The 20,866-nt window shown below is 49.3% G+C and overlaps 1 protein-coding gene and 1 long non-coding RNA gene across 3 annotated transcripts in view; one reads left to right on the top strand and one right to left on the bottom strand.

Annotated features, from left to right (window-relative positions):
* Positions 1-635: 635 nt before the first annotated feature.
* IL10RA (interleukin 10 receptor subunit alpha) lies at positions 636-16,397 on the bottom strand. Its single transcript, XM_002754471.6, has 7 exons — positions 16,257-16,397; positions 14,352-14,472; positions 13,223-13,407; positions 9,556-9,725; positions 8,823-8,973; positions 7,294-7,412; positions 636-3,378 (listed from the first exon to the last, which is right to left on the bottom strand). The coding sequence occupies exons 1-7, from the start codon at positions 16,321-16,323 to the stop codon at positions 2,452-2,454; spliced, it is 1,740 nt and encodes a 579-aa protein (XP_002754517.3). The 5' UTR covers positions 16,324-16,397; the 3' UTR covers positions 636-2,451.
* A 61-nt stretch (positions 16,398-16,458) lies between these two features.
* The window catches only part of LOC108593733 (uncharacterized), a 46,029-nt gene continuing 41,621 nt past the window's right edge, over positions 16,459-20,866 (top strand). For both annotated transcript variants that reach the window (XR_004731039.3, XR_001914287.4), the window contains exon 1: positions 16,459-18,922. This is a non-coding gene — a long non-coding RNA (uncharacterized LOC108593733). The remainder of the gene's footprint in view (positions 18,923-20,866) is intronic.

Below are 20,866 nucleotides of genomic sequence, written 5' to 3'. Positions count from 1 at the left end.
ACATAGGGCTTTTCGTGGGGGGAGCAGGCTGCTTCTAGAATAGAGTGAAGATGGCTTCCACACTGAGGAGAACCACTGCTGGGACACACCTCCTGGGCTAGGGGAGCCGGGACAGGGCTCTGGGGAGGTGAGGTTTGCTGTCTTCCTGGAAAGAAGGGGTTTCCAGGTTCTTCTCTCCACACTGTCAGAACTCACATCCAAAACATTGCATTGTACTTTCCACCATTTGTTTTCCATCTTCTGAAAGAGCCCGCTGTGATTCCTTCTCTTTCATTTTCAGCTGCTTCCGAGAAAAGCTATTTCTCTTTATAGCCTTAACAGCTGTTTGCACATGGGGACCACCACATGCCTGGCACTGTGTTAAACTTTCTGTGTGATCTCATTTAAACCTCACAAAATTCCCATGGGGAGCTGTCAACTCCATGTGCTAGGTGGAGAAATGAAAACTTGGAGAGGGTAAGTAATGAGCCCAAGGTCACGAGGACGCCCTAGGTCTGTTGGATTTGAGGCTGAGTCCTCAGCCCTGTTTCCTTAGTGACATGACATATCCCACCCATTATTACCCTCCTCATTATCAACAACCGAATCCTCCGCCAGCCACTTGTGCCATCAGCAATCTGACTGGTTTCACATGATTCCTGTGGTCCTGACAATTTATTGGAATAAAAAATATGTATCACTAATTCACAGAGCTTTGTGTTCAAGGCACATTCATATCCATTTCCTCAGTAGAGCCTCATATCCCTATGAATTAGACGAGTCAGTCGTTGTTGTCCAGATGAAGAAACTAAGGCTCCAAGAGGATAAGTGACTTCCCCCAGGTCACACTGCTGGAAACAGCAGAGTCAGAGCTAGAACTTTAGGGCTTCTGAGATACCCAGAATTCTTTCACTGTGCAATGCTGCCTCTCCAATAAATAAATCACAAAATAAATAAAGCAAGCTTTCAAGGGAACCCTCAGGAATCTTCCCTCAAGCCTGTTTCCAGAGGGAGTTCAGTTACCAGACTGGCACCTAAGAGCATCTTGGCAGGGGGCAGTGGTCATGTTTTCAGAATGCTCCAGAGAAAGGCAGGGCTCAGAGAGAATTCTGGAGGGCACACATAGGCCTGTCTCCTCCCAGCTTCCATGCCTATCGACTGAAATTCCTCTGTCTGAAGACAGATTCCAAATGGCCTGTGGGAAGCAGGGTCCATACATGCCCCTTCCTGGGCCTGTGACTGATACTGTCTTGGCATGATACCATGGACTTCTACTGGATTTGTTAGCCCCTGGCATAAGAAACAAGCTGGCTTGGGAATCCGTGGACAGTATTTACTTTCTTCCAGGGCCAGCTTAGCTAATACCCAGCAAATGTGGAAGGCCCCCTAAAGGTGGAGTCCTTATTTCACAGATGGGGAAATTGAGGCCCTCTGACAAGTGGCTGGTCCACAGTCACACAGTTGAACACAAAGAGGGCAGGGACCCCAGCCCAGTGTCCAGTGCCTTATCCTCTGGGTCTGTAGCTGGACATTAGCAGCCAACACAAGCACAGGCCCCCAACCCTGACTCTCTGGGGCTGGCTTGAGCTGGCCCAAGCCCACAGGCCGCCCAAAGGGTTGAGTTATGACCAGTACAAAACCATGGCTTCTCTGGAACTTGCTAGAGAGATGGTAGGGCGCAGGGTGGGATGTGAGTGGCTTGGCCACAGCCAGTGCCCCAAGGGGATGCTACTCTGTTTGCTGGAGAGAGGGAGGTATTTGCAGATGGGCACCAAAGATACCCACTAGAGGGACGGGTTCTGAGCTGGAAGCTCTATCCAGGGTCTCAGCTCCCTTTGTCTCCCCTCAGTGTCTCCATCATGATACATTTGAGTGTCCAGAGAAGATACACCTTAAGATCTTCTAGTGGACAGGCTTTCTGCCTCAGAGGCCCAATAGGGGGTTCCCCATGTGACGATCCCAGAGGTCAAACTCAGCCTCCGTTTCCTCCTTTTCCCCCTAGAAATGACACCAGTAGTGAGGTCCTGAAGCTTCCATTTCCTCAGCCCTTCCTCCTGCTGGAGGTCCTGATGCTTGGGTGGCCTAAGCAGGGAGTTCTGGGTCTGAGCTGACTTTGGCCTGGCGGCTTCACCACAACTCCAGAAAGCCCCATGGTTCCCCTGAGCAAATACTCCTTTATGATTCAGGAAAGAGTCCCAACATGGGGAGAAGGTCCCTTCCCTTCTCAGCTCTGCCAGAGTCTGCGGGGCCCAGTCAGCAGAACGGGTTAGTATCCTCCACACACCCTGCATTAGTTCAGCAAGTCAACCTCCTCCTGCCCCAGACACCCTGACCAGCCCTGCAGGGCCGGCCCCAGTGGACTTGCAAAAAAGTGCCCAGACTGCCTTGTGCCTTACTCCTGCCCAGGGGGCTCCTCTTCCTGGTCCAGGTAGAGGAGCAGGCATGGCTAAAATCAAAAGCAGCTTTCCTGAGTCACTCATTTGAGTGCAGGCTGGAGATGAGGGGCAAGGTGACCAGGTCTGAGTTAAAGCTGCCCAGGAGACCACCTGGGGCTGCCAGACAGCCTAGAGAGGCAAGGTCATGGGTGAAACTCCAGTCAGATGTTCCCAGGTCACTGCAGCTGCTTAAGGCCAGTAGTGACCATTCCTCAGTGGGCTGGTTCCATTGTCCAGTTGGGGCCCCCGAGGAAGCCAGTGTCATTTCTAGGGGATCCTGTTTCAAATAGCCCTTGGCCAGGGCTGGTGGATGCCAGCCTTCCTCATCATCCAGGAGTGCCCTGAATTTGGGGCCAAGGCCATCTGTCAAGGCGGATTCCTCCCCCAGGCAGCCTGTCTTGGTTGCCTTCTCCTCAGTACCTCTGGTCTGCCTCAGGTAGCCCCGGAATGCCACAGCAGCTGGATCTTCTTCCCCAGGCACCTCAGTCTCTGGGGGACTGTCGTGGCCCAAGGCTGAGCCACGCTGTGTGTCCCCAGCCTGCCCCTCAGAGTTTTGAACTAGGCCAATTCCACTGTCATCCTGGCCCCTGCTGTCACTCCCCACCTGTTGCTCCCAGATAGGTCTTGTGCCAGGGCTCAGGCTGCGCTCCTGCAGGCAGATCCCACTGTCCGTGCTGTTGCTGCTGTCACTACTGCAGCTGTCCCCCAGCTCAGGGGCCTCCCCACTTCCCAGTGTTCTGTTGGCCTGGGGGTGGGCGTCAGAGAGGAGGAACTGCGGCTCTTCAGTCTGCAGGGATGGCTTGTTACTGCCAAAGCCACTGTCCGTGCTGCCGTGCAGGTCCAAGTTCCTTAGCTCTGGGGACACCTTCAGGAAGGCCTCCTCATCCAGTGGGTGGATGGTGTCCTGGGTCTCTGGGCAGGGTCGCTGGCTGCTGAGGTTGAAGGCGCTGGGCTTCGTGAAGAGCTGGGGAAGAGAGAGCAGAGTGAGAGAGGTAGGAGTCACCTTCCAGCACCCATCCCAGTGCTGCTGGGAAGGCCAGGCCCACGAGGAGAGCTCAACAGAGGGGACTAGAGTCTTAATTACACTGCAGTGTATTCTGTTTTGTTTTCAAATCCAGCTTTCTTCCTAATGCAATTCCCAGTTTGGCTCATAAGAAGCTTGTATTCTTGGGCCTAGATGGAGTAACAGGCAGAACTTGGGTCTGCCAAGCATGGTGAAAACCCTTAGGTGGCTCCATCCGCAGTGCTTTGCAAACGTGAAAGCAGGCTAGACCCATCTAGAAGCATGTTTCAAACTTTTTTGACTGTGACTCAAAATCAGAAATAAGTTGCATAATGACTGGTATATATAACACATATGTAAATAACTGAAACCAGTTTCACAAAATATTACTTATCATTGTGACCCGTGCAACAATCTTTTTGCAGTTCTTATTCTATTGCATCCTACTCTATGCCATCTGCCCATTTCACTTTTGTAAATTCTGGATGTGAGACACCAAATTAATGTCTCTATTCCCTGAGTCATGACTCACACGAACAGTGTGGCTGCAGTGTGGGGCAGGGACTGCTCTCTGTTAACTGCCAAAGATTTTGAGGAAGCCATATAACCCCCTCTGCCATAGCCACACTGGTATCCTTTCTGTCCCAGAACACATCAAGCACCGTGCTGTCTCAGGGCCTTTGCGAATGCTCTCCCTCCTGCTTGGAATGCTCTCGGCACTTTATATGACTGTGTCCTGTTAATGGTTTAGGTCTCAGAGGGTTTTGAAGCTCAGATGTCTCTTCTTCAACAAGGCCTTCCTGAATACCTTGCCCAAAGCAGTACTCCAGCCACTCTCTCCACATTAACCCTGTTACTTCTTCCTAGCACTTGGTTCCTACAATTATTTTACTTATTTATTTCCTGCCTCTCACCGGACACACACTCACTTATTCCACATTCCCAACAGAACACAAACTCCCTGAGGGAAGGAACTGTCTAGTGTTTTTTACTACCCTGTCTCCAGAGTCTAAATTGAGCTGGTGCACAGTAGGCCCTCCTAAGGTCTGCCGATTGACTGACTGACTCACTGATACTCATTTGCCCTCATTTCCTTGGTACATGATGACTCACATACAGCTCTTATTGGTTGAGTCCCTATTACTATCACATTGTGTGGTGATTTAGGATGTGTCCTCCAGAGCCAGATTCCATGGGTTCAGATCCCAGCTCTGACTCTTAACAGCTTTGTCACTCTAACCAAACGACTTACCCTCTCTGTGCTTTAGTTCCTCATCTGTAACATGGAAATTATGACAGGACCTGCCTCCTTATGTTGCAGTTAATGTATCTACAGTGCTTAGAACAAAGCGTGGTGCTTGGAAGGTGTTCAATAAATATATGTTGAATTGAACTTTACCTCCAATAATTATGGAAGAGAAGTATTATTACCTCTATTTCCTGGAGGAGAAAACTGAAGCTCAGAGAAGTTAACTGACTTGCACAAAGTGACCCAACAGTAAAGAACACACCTGGAATTCATCCTCAACTGTCTTGATTCGAAATCTCTTGCTTGTCCAATAATACTTACCTTGATGAACTGTTGAAAGATAAGATCAAACAAGCTAATGAGTGAGAACAAACTAATGAATGTGCCAGTGCTCTGTGCATTATAATTTATTCATGTGGTAATGACTGTGATGATCAGATGCAGGGAAGTGGGCTATATGTATCCCGAAGAGAAAAAAATCCTCAGGGATAAGTCAATTCTGTGATCTAAAGTAACAGAAGGGGCCAGGCATGGTGGCTCATGCTTATAATCCTAGCACTTTGGGAGGCCAAGGTGGGCATATCACCTGAGGTCAGGAGTTCGAGACCAGCCTGGTCAATATGGTGAAACCCTGTCGCTACTAAAAATACAAAAAATTAGCCGGGCATGGTGGTGCGTGCCTGTAATCCCAGCTACTCAGGATGCTGAGGGAGGAGAATTGCCTGAACCCAGGAGACAGAGGTTGTGGTGAGCCGGGATCATGCCATTGCACTCCAGCCTGGGTAACAAGAGCGAAACTCCGTCTCTAAAAAAAAAAAAAAAAAAATTAGCCGGGCATGGTGGTGGGCACCTGTAATCCCAGCTACTCGGGAGGCTGAGGCAGGAGAATCATTGGAACCTAGGAGGTGGAGGCTGCAAATGAGTTGAGATTGAGCCACTGCACTCTAGCCTGGGTGACAGAGCAAGACTCCATCTCAAAAAAAACCCTCATAACCAAAAAACAATGAAGGTATAGAAGGAAGAAAAAACAAACAAACAAACCAGAAGCACTTGTCTTCTCGCTTGGCATTGGCATTTCTGTATCTATGTCTATTTCACTACTTTGCGTTAGTGAATCATTTACACACTGGCTGTAATCAAGCTCCTTGGGACTAGGCACATTATCAGCTTCTTCCTGAACAACTTTTTGCATTTACAGGTAGTGGGTGTTCAGTGACTGAAGTTCACCTGCCCCCTCCTTCTTTCTTGATGCCTCTCCTGATCCCCAAGCATCTTCCCAGCCAGTATACCAGGATCACCCTTCTCCATTCCCTCTGCTTTTCAGTTCTCATGGCCTGGTCTCCCATCCCTGAGGACAGGCTCCAGGCTACATTTGCCTCTAATCCATCCCAGCTCCAGGTCTCACATACAGTATATGCTTAAAGTGCTTGTTAAACAGGCCAAGGAATACATGTTCATGGAACTCAGTCTCTGAGAAGCCCAGAGAAAGGCCAGGGAGTCACACACTTCAGCTAAACACAAGGAAGAACACTACAATCCCCTAAGGCTGTAGGGGCTGCCTGTCCCCAGTGTCATCATCATACTCTTCCACCAGGGTACTGGAGCTATGAACATGGTTCTTTTTTTCACATGGATAAAGACCCTAATTAGGCCGGGGAGTCCCATCCCCCCTCCCCATCACCATCACATACTCCCACTTCCTAGAATTCTTATCCAAAATAATTTGAGAGTCTTTGTCTCTCACCTTGTTTCCCCTAGAGATCCCAGGATCCCTCTGGAGAGTCCCCTTCCCGTTGTGGGACCCCTGCCTTGCAGACAGAGGTGGGTCCTTCCCAGCTGAGCCCTTGGCCATCATGCCAATAGTGTCAGCTATGGAGGCAGCGGTGGGCAACCTTCGATGTGGCCTGAACTCCAGGCCAGAGACAGGGTGAGGTTGGGAAAATGCTGCCCAAACATTGCAAGCAGAGTTTGGAGGCCGGCTTGCCACAAGTGTACCATTTGTCAGTACAACAAAGCAAGAGGATATACCCTGGAGGAGAGGAAGGAGGGCTTGGCCTCCTCCATGAGCCCCTCCCTGCCCCACGCCCCAGCATCCCTTCACCACTGGCCCAGCATCCCCACTATCCCCAGCATCCTCTCTTCTCTGATCCACTCTGACAGCAGCCCAAGGGCCAGCACTTCTGGCCCTTCCTTCTTTCTCTTTTGTGGCCCTTTCTTCACCACTAGTGGTGGGCTCCATCCCTGACTCTTCCTGGCTGTGTGGCCCTATGTAACAATCACTCCGTGCCTCAGTTTCCTCACTTATGAAATGCGGATAACAACTGTGTCTCATTATCAGAGATACACTACTAGTAGATCATATCAAAATGGCTTGTGGTCACTGAGGTCTATGGTTCCATGTGTCTCATCTGTGCTACTGGATGGCAACGTTCTCGGCACTGGGCTTCACGCTCACTTCCTCCCTATTTCCACAGAGCTTGATGATGGTATCTCCCAATCACGTCAGGGCTGAGAGCAGAGGCAAGCTGAGGGAATGGACTGTCTGGGAGGAAAAGAGCTCCCTGTCCTCCCAGAGAGCTCTGGTGTGGCTGGGAAGGGCGGGGCAGTGACCTTCCTGCAAGACTCACCAGGACACTGGGCAGCTTCCTTCGGCGCCGCACATACAGCTGGAGAGCCCGGCAGCAGGCCAGGGCTCCGGAGAGCAGGACAAAGGCAAAGAAGATGATGACGTTGGTCACGGTGAAATCTGCAGGCCCGGAAAGATGTGTTTGTGGCCTGGCACCATGGGACATGGTGATTCTGGTCATGGGACTCTGGTGCCATGAAATCTGTTGGCCACTGTCAGGAACCATTCAGTGAGTGGCCCCAGGCGACCTACATGTGTCTAGCTTTCTGCGAATCCTCGCCTGGCTTTCCAAACCCTGCCCCGAAGGATTCCCTTAGGAGATTCGCTGACTGCTTCCAGCTCTCTGCACACAACTCCCATCACAGCAAATACAACTATGAGGCAGGATGGTGCAGCGGGTAAGAATCAAGGCTCTGAGGGCTGCTAGATCTGGGTTCTAGTCCCAGCTTTGCCACTTACTAGCTGTGTGACTGTGGACAAATTACTTCCTCTCTCGGAGCCACTGACCTCATAAGAGGGTTGTGAAGTACACAGCACTTACCACGTACCAACACCAACAGATCCTTTGAACGTTTATACTTACAGGAGGTAAATACTATCGTCGGCTCCACTTTTACAGATTAGGATCCTGAAGCACATGAAGTGAAGTGATTTGCCCAAAGTCATATATCTCAAAAGTGGTAAAGCTGAGATTTGAAGAGGACTATTTCATATATCAGTGAATGAATGTATGAAAAGCTCCTAAGCCTGCCTGACACACACTTAGTACCTTACTCTGCATTGAGACTTACATGACACTGAGCTGTTGAGTGTCCTTCATAAACTGAAATTTGTTGCAGATCTAGCAGGAGTCACTTTTGTCTTTGCCAGACTGTGCCTGCACTGGACTGGGCCCTCCCAGACCACTTACTGTTGGCATGATTCACTGGGCACTGGGCATCTGCACTCCAGTGAGAGCTGCATGTTACAGTCTCCTCTGTGCACTCTATCTCCCCAGCCAGGATGCCAGATCCTCGTAGGCAGGACGGCGGCCTCCACATCCTCTATCCTCTCCCTCCCCCTACAGCCCTGGCACCTGGCTGGCAGCCTGGAGCAGTATTTGCTGACTTCAGCAGCTCTGGCGAGGAGTGGCATGGGGAAGTAAGGAGAAACCCTTTGTGTCCCTGGCTCTGAGGAAGAACAGCAGAAGACCGTAACAACAGGAACTAGCACAGCGGACTGAAGATGCGGAGGGGGCGGGGTGCTGCCTGGAAACATCGCTGCGCTCCAGTAGGAGGACCCTAGATCCGAGAGACCTCGTCTGCCACCAAGTCCTGGCTGTGCAACCCTAGGAAGTTGCTAATACTGAGCCCCAGTTCCCTCATCTCTAAAATGAGGACAGTAGGACTTCTCTCCTATTAAGGATGGAGAGCTATGTGAGGCAGTGCCTAACACAGTGGCTGGCACCAGCACCCCAGATGCATGCATTTTGGATTGTACCAGGCCCTCCCATTCTCCCTCCCCATGCTGAGAGCGGCCCAACGGACTCACACTGCCTGGTGAGGGAGACGCACTCCTCTTTAGACCACATCCCCTTGTTAGTTCGGGAACTGATAGATGGTTTCACCTTGATGCAGAACTCTCCCACCTCTCCAGAGGTTTGGAGGCTGAAGTTTTCATGCCTTAATTTCTCGTGTGTGAACTGAAATAAAAATGATAGCAATGAACAAAATCCTCTTATTTCATGGCACGCAGACACTGAGAGCTGGCGGGGTCAGAGGTGATTTCAGACAACCTCCTTCAGTAGCCTTTGTCTAAGGTAACAACCCCACCTTTATGAATGCAGCACTTGATCTCTGTAATTACCATGATTTTATTTGCATTTTAAAAGTAAAAGGGGTATTTTATAGATGCTGAAGATCTTCCCAGAAGGGTCTGGAATCAACTGCGGTGGAGAGGAAAGAGGGTGGATTTTGCAGATGCCAGCTCTCCCGTAACAGGGGCACCCTCTGGTAGGTTACATAGCCTCTCAGAGCCTTATTGCTTCATCTAGAAAGGCTGTGGGGTGCCCAAGACTTAGTAGGCAATTCCTTTGAGGAGGATCTTACAGGAGCACAGCTCTGAGGGCCGAGGTCATTTCTACTCCCTCCTCTGCTCACCCACCATCCCAGACCCTCCCTCTAGTCCACAAGCAAAGTTCCCAATGGCACACAAGGGTGCTTCCAGCCCAGGGGACAGGGAAGCCAAGGGGGCTCTGGCCCTGGGGCTTTGGGGAACCCCATACCGTAAAGTTTCCCGGCACCTTGCGAATGGCAATCTCATACTCTCGGAAGTGACTGAAGATGCTTTCATATGTGACACCTGCAGGGGCCATCTTGGGTCTGGGGGGCTGAATCTTCCCAAGGATGAGGCCATTGTGGATCTCTAGCTTCACACTGCCAACTGTCAGAGTCACTAAGTAGGGTGGAGGTGGGGAAAAACCATGAGGCCTGAGGTCTGAGGCTTGAGGTGGGCCCCAAGACCTTCCCTCCAGAATTAAGCTTAATTAAAACCTAGGCCTAAAACCTAGGCCACAGGTTTGCCAATGCAGTGGAATGTAAGGACTTCTTAGGGAGCACATTAAAAATACATATAGCCTAAAATCAGATGCATCAACCAATGGAATATGATAGAAAGCCCAGAAATAAACCCACAATTGATTTTCAACAAAGGGGCCAAGAACACAATGGGAAAAGGACAGTCTCTTCAATAAACAGTGTTAGGAAAACTGGATATTCACAAACAGAACAATGAAAATACATTTTTATCTCACCCCTGACACAAGAATCAACTCAAAATGGATTAAAAACAAATGTAACACCTGAAACTATAAAAACCGTTAGAAGAAAACCGGGGCAAAGTTCTAAGACCTTGGTCTGGGCTAAGATTTCTTGGATACGATCCCTAAAGCACAGGCAGCAAAAGCAAAACTAGACAAATAGATTTGCGTCACACTAAAAAGCTTCTGCACAGCAAAGGAAACAATTACTAGAGTGAAGAGACAATCTATGAATGGGTAGAAAAATATTTACAAATCGTACATTGAATAAGAGGTTAATAGCCTTTATTCAAATATATGAAAGGAACTCATCCTACTCAATAACAAGAAAACAAATAAACCTGTTTTTAAAATGGGCAAATGACTTGAATAGACATTTAAAAGAAGACATACAAATGACCAACAGATATATGAAAAAATGGTCAACATCTCTAATCATCAGAGAAGTGCAAACTAGAACCACAATGAGATACCACTTCACACCTGTTAGCTGGCTATTATCAAAAAGATGGGAGTGAAAAGCGTTGGCAAGGATGTGGCGAAAAGGGAAACCCTACACACCGCTGGTGGTGAATTTCTCAGCCATATGGGAAACAGTATGGATGTTCCTCAAAAATCTAAAAATGGAACTACCATGTAATCCAGCAATTCCCACTACGGGACATATATCAAAAGATATTGAAATTAGTATATTGAAGAGATATCTGCGTCCCCCATTCACTGCAGCATTATTTGCAACAGCCAAGATATGGAAATGCCCACCAACAGATGAATGGGTTTTTAAAAGGTGGTAATATGTATATACAACAGAATCCTATTCAGTCTTACAAAATAGGAAACTGAGGCCAGGCGTGGTGGCTTATGCCTGTCATCTCAACACTTTGGGAGGCTGATGCAGGTGGATCATTTGAGGTGAGGATCTGAGACCAGCCGGGCCAACATGGTGAAACCCCATCTCCATTAAAAATACAAAAATCAGCTGTGCATCCTGGTGCATGCCTGTGATCCCAGCTACTTGGGAGGCTGAGGCAGAAGAAGCTCCTGATCCTGGGAGGTAGAGGTTGCAGTGAGCCAAGATCATGCAGTGATCTCCAGTCTGGGCAAGATCAAGAGTGAAATAAGTTCAGAGAGATAACTACCAAAAGATCTCGCTTAAGTGTAGAATCTAAATAGAATTCTTTTAGAATTTGATTCAAAGAAGTGGAGAGGAGAAGGGGTTACCAGAGGCTGGAGGAGGCAGGTGGAAGCAGTGGGTAGGGTACAAGGAGAGGGGTACCAAGTTACCTTGAGACAGGAGGAATCAGTTCTGTTGCCTATTGCATGGCAAGGTGACTATAGTAACAATAGATGGACTGTATTTCAAAATAGCTAAAAGATAGTATTTTAAATATTTTTGCCACAAAGAAATGTTAAATATTTGAGGTGATATTCTAATTACCCTGATTTGATCATTCCACAATGTACACACATATTGCAACATCACATTGTACCACATAAACATGTAGAATTATCAAAACATTTTGTTTTAAAATGTTTTCAACATTTTATAAAACTTTACTGTTTTGTTGTTGTTGTTTTTTTTTTGAGACAGAGTCTTGCCCTGTCGCCCAGACTGGAATGTAGTGGCTTGATCTTGGCTCACGGCAACCTCTGCCTCCTGGGTTCAAGTGATTCTCCCACCTCAGCCACCCTGAGTAGCTGGGAATACAGGTGCACACCACCACACCTGGCTAATTTTGTATTTTTAGTAGAGATGCGGTTTCACCTTGTTGGCCAGGCTGGTCTGGAACTCCTGACCTCAGGTGATCTGCCCACCTTGGCCTCCCAAAGTGCTGGGATTACAGGAGTGAGCCATTGCACCTGGCCCAACACTTTACTATTAAGCATAGTATTTATGGTAGGTACGTGTAGATAGATAACTTTCTATAGGTTAGCATGTTTTCTTTCTATTTTTAACTTAGTTTCTTTTTAGATGAAGATTTCTTTTTTAAATAGTTAATATGATAAATTGCATTGATAATATTTTTATGTAGAAATTTCCAATAGACACAAAAGTAGAAGAAAATATAATGATTTCCAAAGCCCCAGCTTTGGTAATTGTAAACACTAGGCCAATTTTAAAGTAACTGGTTGCAGGGGAGGGTCATCAATATTCCCCCATGAATTTGCTTTAGCATTTTAAAGAAAATCTAAGCACTGTATTACTTAATTCTTGATTACTTAAGTATGTATCTCTCACATAAAACACCTTTGCAAACATAACTACCATGCTATTATCACATGTAACAAACAAATACCTAGAAATATGCCCTAAACAAGATTTCATATACAAATATGGTGATTTCCTCAAAAATGTCTTTTTATAATTGTCTTGCTCAAATCAAAATACAAAGAAGAAACAAATGTTTTTTTTTTTAAAAAAATACAGATGCCTTGGACCCACTCAAGACACAGTCTGAATTTCTGAGGCTGGGCCTTGGAAATAGGTATTTTAAACACACTTGCTGGGAAATGTTTCCACACTAGCTCAGCAGCGGCCTGTGGGCAGGCATTTGGAAGCCAACAACCTCCTAGACCATTGGCTCTAACTCTGAATCTATAGAGCAAGATCTCTATGCACACGAAACTTTCTCAATCCCAACTGTTGGAATGAAAAATCCCATTGAGTTGGGGGCTTGTCCTTTCCTCTTACCTCTCTGGAGAGGAATCCCTAACTTCTCTTTCCTAGCACTTCCCACTTCAAAGGGATGATCCCAGAAAGCGGGGACCTCACCCATATTCTGCCTACTGCGTGCTGCCCCATGCTGAGTGTTCATGGATTCTCTTCCTCTCCCTGAACCCTCCCTGAAAAAACAAGTTCACAGGCCTGGCTCTCGTGACTCAGCTGCCCCATCCCACCCCAAGACCTCTCTCTGTAGGATAAACAACTCCAGTTCCCTTTTAAATCTCAAACAACTTGGGCTAATTTTATCTAACCTTCTCCAAAGTCCCACCCTGTTTGGGCAACTAGTTCTCTGGCCAGGGAGCCTGGCTGCCATGGTGAGCTATGAGAACAGACAGAAAAGCTCTAGACTAGAGTTCCTGGCTGGAATGGACCCCAGAGCCACGTTCTAGGTCAAGGGAGGAAAAGCACCTTCATCCACGGAGAAGCGGGTGTTGGTGACGGTCCAGTTGGAGTGCTGGGTGCTGTTCACAGCCCGCACTCTGGCCCGGTAGCCACTGCTGTGGTACAGGTCCAAGGTCACTGCGGTGAGGTCACAGGACAGCATCAGGGTCTGCCTACAAGTGGGGATGAGCTTCCAGGGCTCTATTCCATACCTGAGGAGATACCAAGGTAGGCAATGGAGAGGAGCTTGTACTCAATCCTATCTCCTTTAAGGGAGATGCAAGAGGCCAGGAAGAGAGCTCCCACAGCAGGAGGAACTGGGACAGCCCTCAGGGTATATCCTCTAGTCCACAGCAGCTCCTTGTGAGGGGTCTCCCTTGGCCCTGGGACCCTGTGCCAATTTCCGTGTGGTCTAGAAGATTCTTAGATGGGAATATGAGTAGTCTCAGCTCTTCCAGAAAGCCTTGCAAGCTCCTGCAGCACAGTGCAGTCTCTGCCTTCTCCCCACTGTGTTTGCAGTCATTAGGGTTCCCCTGTTGTCTGGCTATACTATGGATGCTTCTCCTGCTAAGACAGAAAAGCCCTGGGGGCTGGCGGTGGTGGCTCACGCCTGTAATCCCAGCACTTTGGGAGGCTGAGGCGGGCGGATCACCTGAGGTCAGGAGTTTGAGACTAGTTTGACCAACATGGTGAAACCCCGTCTGTACTAAAAATGCAAACGTATAGCCGGGAGTGGTGGTGGACCACTGTAAATCCCAACACTTGGGAGGCTAAGGTGGGAGAATTGCTTGAACCCAGGAGGCAGAGGCTGCAGTGAGCTGAGATTGCACCACTGCACTCCAGCCTGGGAGACAGAGGGAGAAGCTGTCTCAAACAAAACAAAACAAACAAACAAAAAAACAACAAAAAAGAAAAGCCTTAGAGCAAAGGCTCTTTTTACTCTGGAGCGATCCAAGTCTCCGACCTTCTCACCCAGAGCTCCGGGCACATTGCTCAGTGCAGGAGTCTCTATCAGTACTTGTCAACTGCTGGCTATGTGCTAGGGGCCCTCAGGCACTCACTTCCTTAACAAGGCAGGCATCTTCCCTTGCTAGGGAAGTAGGGGACAAGGTGGGAATTCACTCCTCCCTCCCGCTTCCTCCTCCCTTTTCCTCACCTCAGGAGCTCCACTTCATAGAAGGTACTTTCGGACTGATTTGGGATGGGAGTCCAATGGAGGATGTGGTGGAAAAATTCTGCTTCAAACCACACAGACGGAGGGCTGGGCAGTTCTGTCCCTGGGGAGAAGAGTGTCAGTTCCACAGCTGGGAGGGCCCACCGCCCAGAGTGGCTATGAGTTGCATGAGGCCAGTGGAGCCAGTCAGGGGCAGAGTGGGAACATGAATTCAGATGTGTCTGATTCTAGAGCTACTGTGTGTCCCTAAATCATTGCCCTGTGCTGTCTGTGATCAGAAGCTGCAGTGGTGGCTGAGAAGAGTCAAGCTGAGCCTGATGCCTCCCAGGGAAGAAGGCAGGGGCCGAGGGCTAAGCAAGTCGGCAATGAGCTCTCAGATGTGTTAGTCCCTGGCTCTGCCCGATCCCTGTCCCTGCTCTAGCACTATTCCTAGGCTCGGCCCCATCTCCACATCCGATCCCCACCCCGGCTTGGTCCAGGCTCCGGCTCAAAGCTACCTCGCTAAGTACAAGGACAGCTGGCTTGCTGATATCTGCCTGCTTCTCTTCATAGGTCTGGGCTCCCCATGCTAAGTGCTTGCCTCATTTCCTAGTTTCTAGAAGGGTTTTGCCTATAGCAGATGCTCAACCTCTGGCTGGGCAAGAGAGAATAAATCAGCTCTGGTCCTAGACATGGCTGAGGACATCCCCACAAGAGCTGGCACCTGTGGCTCCAAGGCAAGATACTCAATACCAATTCCTAGGTCCACTCTCCCTTTACCCCCAGTACACACCCCTCACCATGGGAAACACTGTTGAACCTATTGTCTTCCTTGTAAGAATGCAACAAACTTTTCTACTTTAAGAGTCTTGCTGATCAAGCACACTAAAGTGGGAGCAGGGCCAATGGCTGACTGGTCCCCCTTCTCTCTTCCCTGATTCCATAACGTCTCTCCATTTGACAGTGACTCTGCTCCTGCTCCCTAGTTTTCTAACTTCTCTTCATCCCTCTAATCATGAACCTTTTTTTTTCCTGACTCTGTCATCTGTCTCTTTCTTGCTTTCTTATACTGTCTTTGATCTTCCCGTCAGTGCCTTGATTTCAAAACTTCAGACGGAAAGTGAAAAATGCAGCAAGTCTTTGTGGTGTTTGAGTCGCACATCCCCAGCGTAGCTCTCGATCACGTGAATGGCTGACCGCATGTTTTACTTTGTATTTTGATGTCATGAAGAAGCAGTTTCGGTCCCTGCTCTCTCTGTCTCTGCTCTTGGTCCCTCCAACTCCGGGCTCTTTCATTCTCTCTGTGGGGTTTACTTTTCTTAGTTGCAGAAACTTTGCCGGAGAAGTGGCTGGATTAGGAGCCTGAACTTTTATGGGCTCAGTATATGGGGAGTGCACGCTGAGTTGGGGGCTACAGGTGGAGCAAGAGGGGTCGGATGGGGGTGATCAGTGAGGGATGAAGGTGAGATGGGAGAAGGGCAGAAAGAGGTTAGTTGAAGGGCCAAGAAAAGGGAGAGCCAGGAGATCAAAACTTTTCCCCAAGGGGACAAGAAGTCCCATCATTTGAATCTAACTAGCAAAAAATCTAGGACTAAACTTATGGCTTATCGAGAAGTGGGAGGATGGTGAGGTTTGCGGGGTGGGGGTTTGGCCTTGCACATACTTCCCTATCCTTCCCAACTCCGTCAGCCCCCGTCAATCTCAGCCTCTTCCACTTCCACAACAGGTGAGCCTGAGATTCAGTCTTGCCAGAGTAAGGGAGCCCGGCCCGGCACCCCTCTCCCCCGAGTGCCGGGCACCCCTCTCCCCCGAGGGCCAGCCAGCCAGGGTACTCCACTGAATGGAGAATTTTAATGGAGTGGGCGCGGGGAGGGCAGGGCAGGGAAGGGTCGGGTCCCGGAGCCTTACCGTGAGCGTCCGAGCCAGGGCGGAGGCTGAGGAGCGCCGCCAGCAGCACTGTGAGGCGCAGCAGCATCCTGGGCGCGCCGCATTGTCCGGGGACGGAGCGGAGCCGGCCTGCGCGCCTCCAGCGACCCCTGGGCGGGGACTGACAGCTTCGCCGCTCGCTCCGCCAGCGCTCCGGGGCTGACGTCAGAGGGGCGTGGCCTACAGACGTCCGCCCCCGAGGCCGGAATGTAGGAGCTCCTTTACCTCAGGGCACCCTCCTGGGACGAACGCGCCACTGTCCCGAGGCAGAAGCGGGCTTCGACAATCCCTCCCTCCCTTCCCCCTCGAGCGCCCGTGCCCTCGGGTCGAAGGTCCGGACAGCCCTTCCGGCCTTGTGTGTGTGTGTGTGTGTGTGTGTGTGTGTGTGTGTGTGGTGTGCGCGCGCGCGCGCGTGCGTGTGTTGGGAGCGGGTTGCCAGGCACACCCTCGCCCCTGAGTGTGGAAGGTGAGGTGAGGGCGGCCGAGCTGCTTTTGCAGGGCATGCCGGCTTGGCGTTGAAGATGTGGCCGCGGCCGCTCTGCGTGGGGAGGAGGTTGCTGCAGGCGCTTGAGGGAAGGGGCCCGAGGACGCGGGTGTGAGTATTGCTTGGCGTTGACCCAGGGCCTCGCCGTCGGGGGTCTGATGACACCGAAGGTTGAATACTGAGTAGTCCCTCCTAATTGTTGGAGGGGGGTCCACGACTAAGCAGTTTAAGCAGTCTATGCAGCCCTGCCTCCAAAGTCCCAGGAAGCTGAGGCCCAAGAAAGAGGCTTGTAACCCAGCAGCTTAGCAGCTGAGCCCCAAACCGCGATTTTTTTTTTTTTTTTTTTTTGGCAACTGAGTCTCGCTTATTGTCCAGGCTGGAGTGCAGTGGCGCAATCTCAGCTCGGTGCACCCTGTCTCCCGGGTTCAAGCGATTCTCCTGCCTCAGCCTCCCGAGTAGCTGGGACTACAGGCATACGCCACCACGCCCGGCTAATTTTTGTATTTTTAGTAGGGACTGTGTTTCACCATGTCGGCCAGGCTCGTCTCGAACTCCTGACCTCAGGTGATCTGCCTGCCTCGTCCTCCCAAAGTGCTGGGATTACAGGGGTGCCGCCAGCCTCAAACTGTGTTTTAAATTTATTTTTCCTTCTTTTCTTTTTCCTCTCCCCTCTCTGGGTTTCAGGATATAGCCTTGAAACAAACTGCCTGTATGTAACCTCTCATCTTAAAATACAGCCTCAGGATGTGCTGTGAACCTCCTCTCACTTTCCTGTCTCATGTGTACTCCACGGCCTTATGCATGTTTGTTTCCTTACGTGCTTGTTAAGCACAGGCTATGCCCTTATCTGGTCATATATTTCCTTAGGTGCCTCAGGGGCTGCATCCTGATAGGGATCAGACACCACTGGAATTCTCTCCAATAAAAGCTTACTTCAGGAATTGAACCTATACCCAGCTGAAGAGTAACTCATTTATAACCTGGCAGGATCCACAATTGCACCAGCCCCTCCACCAAGTAAGACAATAAGATCTGCATTTCAGATCCTTTCTTTAAAAACCCCTGGGTTCCCCCTACAAATTGAAGAGTGGAATTGTTTGCTGCCCTTCCCCTGCTAGCATGGAAGCTAGCAGATTTTTCTTTATTATCGGTTCTTTCTACAAGCCGCAAGCAGCCAGACGTTTTTGCAGGTTACAGGCTGACACATCCAGTTCCTTAGAAAAAAACATTTAATAAGGGCTTATAAACAGAAACCACATCTGTGTCTCCCTGTGGTTTCCCATGCTTCTCCCTCAGGCCCAGAGCTTGCAGACCATAGGGGAATGGTCATTCAGAAGGGATGTGCAGGACAGTTGAAGTATGATAACATCAAGGTTGTTTGACCTAAGGGCTGGATTTACAGTAGGTGCTTGCTCTCATACAAGGAGCAATAGATAACCTGGGAATCTCAGGGGCCTTCTGGGAGGCTCAGAAGCCAACTTAGCTGAAACAGTGGATTCACATCCAACATGGAGTTGGCTTTAGCCTCCACAAGGACTTCTTCCAACCTCTTTTGGGGCCCCTCGCTTGCTTGAAATCTGATGTTCAGACCAATTTTTGTATTGGGTAATAGCACTACTGGAGTACTGGGTAACACCTCAGCCCATCCTCAGTCTCTCACACCTCTGTGTCACTTGGCTCATATGAGGCCATCTCCAGGTGGACCAAAGATGAGAGGATATGGGAGATAGACTGTCCATCACTTTTTCCTGGAGACTGACACCTGCTTCAAAGCGTGTGTGTGTGTGTGTGTGTGTGTGTGTGTATGTGTGTGTATGTGTGTGCATGCACTTGCAGTCATATACGATTTGCAGTGGCCAGTCTGTGGATTTGGATTTCATTATGCTGTTGAGCATGTGTCTGTGAGTCTGTTTGCCAGGTGCATATGTGTGCTTGGGACTGTGTGGGCATCCCTGGAGCCCTGTGCTTGTTCTTGGAGAAGCCCAAAGAAGAGGGGCTCAGGACATTTCTGGCTGGCAACACCCCACCTCCAGGCCTGCTACCCCACCTCCCCGACCACACCCCATCCTGCCTATATTGTAGTTTGTACTTTCATTTGGTGGTTCCTGTTCCTGTGCTCTTGTCCAGTGTTCAAGAAGAATGAGGATTCGCTGACAGTTGAAGGGTGAGGATGGGCAGAGAATACTTTTATTGAACGACAGAACAGGTCTAAGCAGAGAGGGGATGGGGAGGGGGTTGGTCTCCCACCGCCGCAGTTGGTTGTTTTTTTTTTCTCGGTATGGCTGGGTCCAGGGCTTTTTATAGACTCAGTATGGGGAGTGCATGCTGATTGGTTTGTGAGTATGCAAAAAAGGTTAAAGCAAAGACACCAGTCAAAGGTAGGCATGACAGTGTAGAAAACCTATTAGGAAAGGGTAGGTGTATGTAAAATAGGTGAAGAGTAGGGATCAATCAGAGGAAAGCATGCCAGATAGGAAGACAGGTTCTCAATCCAGTCGGAGGATTTAACTTGTAGCTCAGTTTTTAGGTTTTTAAATTGTCTTCACCTTAGAGATGGGCTTTCACCAGGGACCTGCCCTATCTGCCTAGGCATTTGACTGCCTCCTATAACTATTACCTGCTCCTGGGAGGTTTCTCTGGCAGGGCCCCGTGCCCACATGGAGGGCCTTATTCACTGCAGCTTTTGAGAAAGGACTCCTAACTTGTGTGTGACATCAGAACTCTGTGTAGTCTACGAGTTAGTGTGGCATTATTCCCATGGTTTATGGAGATATAAGCCCTATTTCAATATTTGCAGAGTAGAAATCTCTCTGCCCAGTGGCCTAGCCTGAGAGTGTGCCAGGCTGGCTGGGGGAGGGAGTTGGGAGATCCCATCCTGTATCTAAGATTCCTCAGTGGGACTAGGAGGACCTCACTCTTGATGATAGCCAGGGAAGGCAGGGGTGCCCAGCTACATGGGGAGAGTAGAGTCGTATCTGCAGGCCTACCAGGACACCTCATCAGCCAGGGCCACCCTTGGGGGACAGCTCTGTTGCCACACCTCCAGACGAATGGGGAGGGCAAGCCCCAGGCTTTTTTAGTATGTGAAGATGTTTCTTATACTCTCTGTTGCTCAAGTGAGAAATTAAGATGGTAAATTGCTGTCATGACCCAAGGGGTATGGCTGCCTTCTGAAACAACTGCTTAGTTCCCCCTGACCTTTTAAAAGAGAAAGACAGTGTGATGTTTCTTCCTGAACTTGTCTTTTTTTGAAATGGAGTCTCGCTCTGTTGCCCAGGCTGGAGTGCAGTGGCACGATCTTGGCTCACTGCAACCTCCACCTCTCAGATTCAAGTGCCTTTTGAGAAAGGCTACTCTACGTTCCAAGTAGCTAGGATTACAAGTGCCCACCACCACTCATGGTGAAGTATTTGTATTTTTAGGAGATACAGGGTTTGCCATGTTGGCCAGGCTGGTCTTGAACTCCTGATCTCAAGTGATCTGCCTGCCTTGGCCTCCCAATGTGTTGGAATTACAGGCATGAGCCACTGTGCACGGTCAGTTCCTGAACCTGTCTTTTTAATTTTTTGTTGATGTGAAAGAGTTTTAAAATCTTACATGTTACCATTTTGAAGGAGGATCAAAATTTTAATTCATTCGTATGATAATATTTACTGCACACTCGTTGTGGGCGAGATGCTGTGCTGATGCTAGGAACAAAATGGTGGTCAAAACCATGTCCCTTCCACCAAGAAGCAATCTAGCTAGGGACAGAAAGTGCAGAAATTTTAATACACCATGGTTAAGTGCTCTTGGAAGGCAAGTACATGCTGACGTGAGGACAAAAGACACGGGCATTTAACCACACTTGGGGTAGAAGAGAAGGAAAGCGTCCTGGAAGTGGTGACAGCTAAGTCAAGACTTGAGGGAGGAGTAGGAGGTAGCTAATGAAGAGTGGATAGGGAGGGTTTTCCAGACAGAAGGAAATGAGGGAATATGGCATTTTTTAAGAACCCTGGAATGTGGATAAACTGGAATTCTTGTTTTAAGATGAGAAAGCCACAATGGCTAACATAGGTTAATACCTTGCTCAGGACAGAGCCAGGATTTGAATGCAAGCTATTCCAAT

The sequence above is a fragment of the Callithrix jacchus genome, chromosome 10 (genome assembly GCF_049354715.1).
Source record: "Callithrix jacchus isolate 240 chromosome 10, calJac240_pri, whole genome shotgun sequence".
In the NCBI taxonomy this organism is placed as follows: Eukaryota; Metazoa; Chordata; class Mammalia; order Primates; family Cebidae; genus Callithrix; species Callithrix jacchus.
This window is presented reverse-complemented; position numbering and strand designations above follow the sequence as displayed.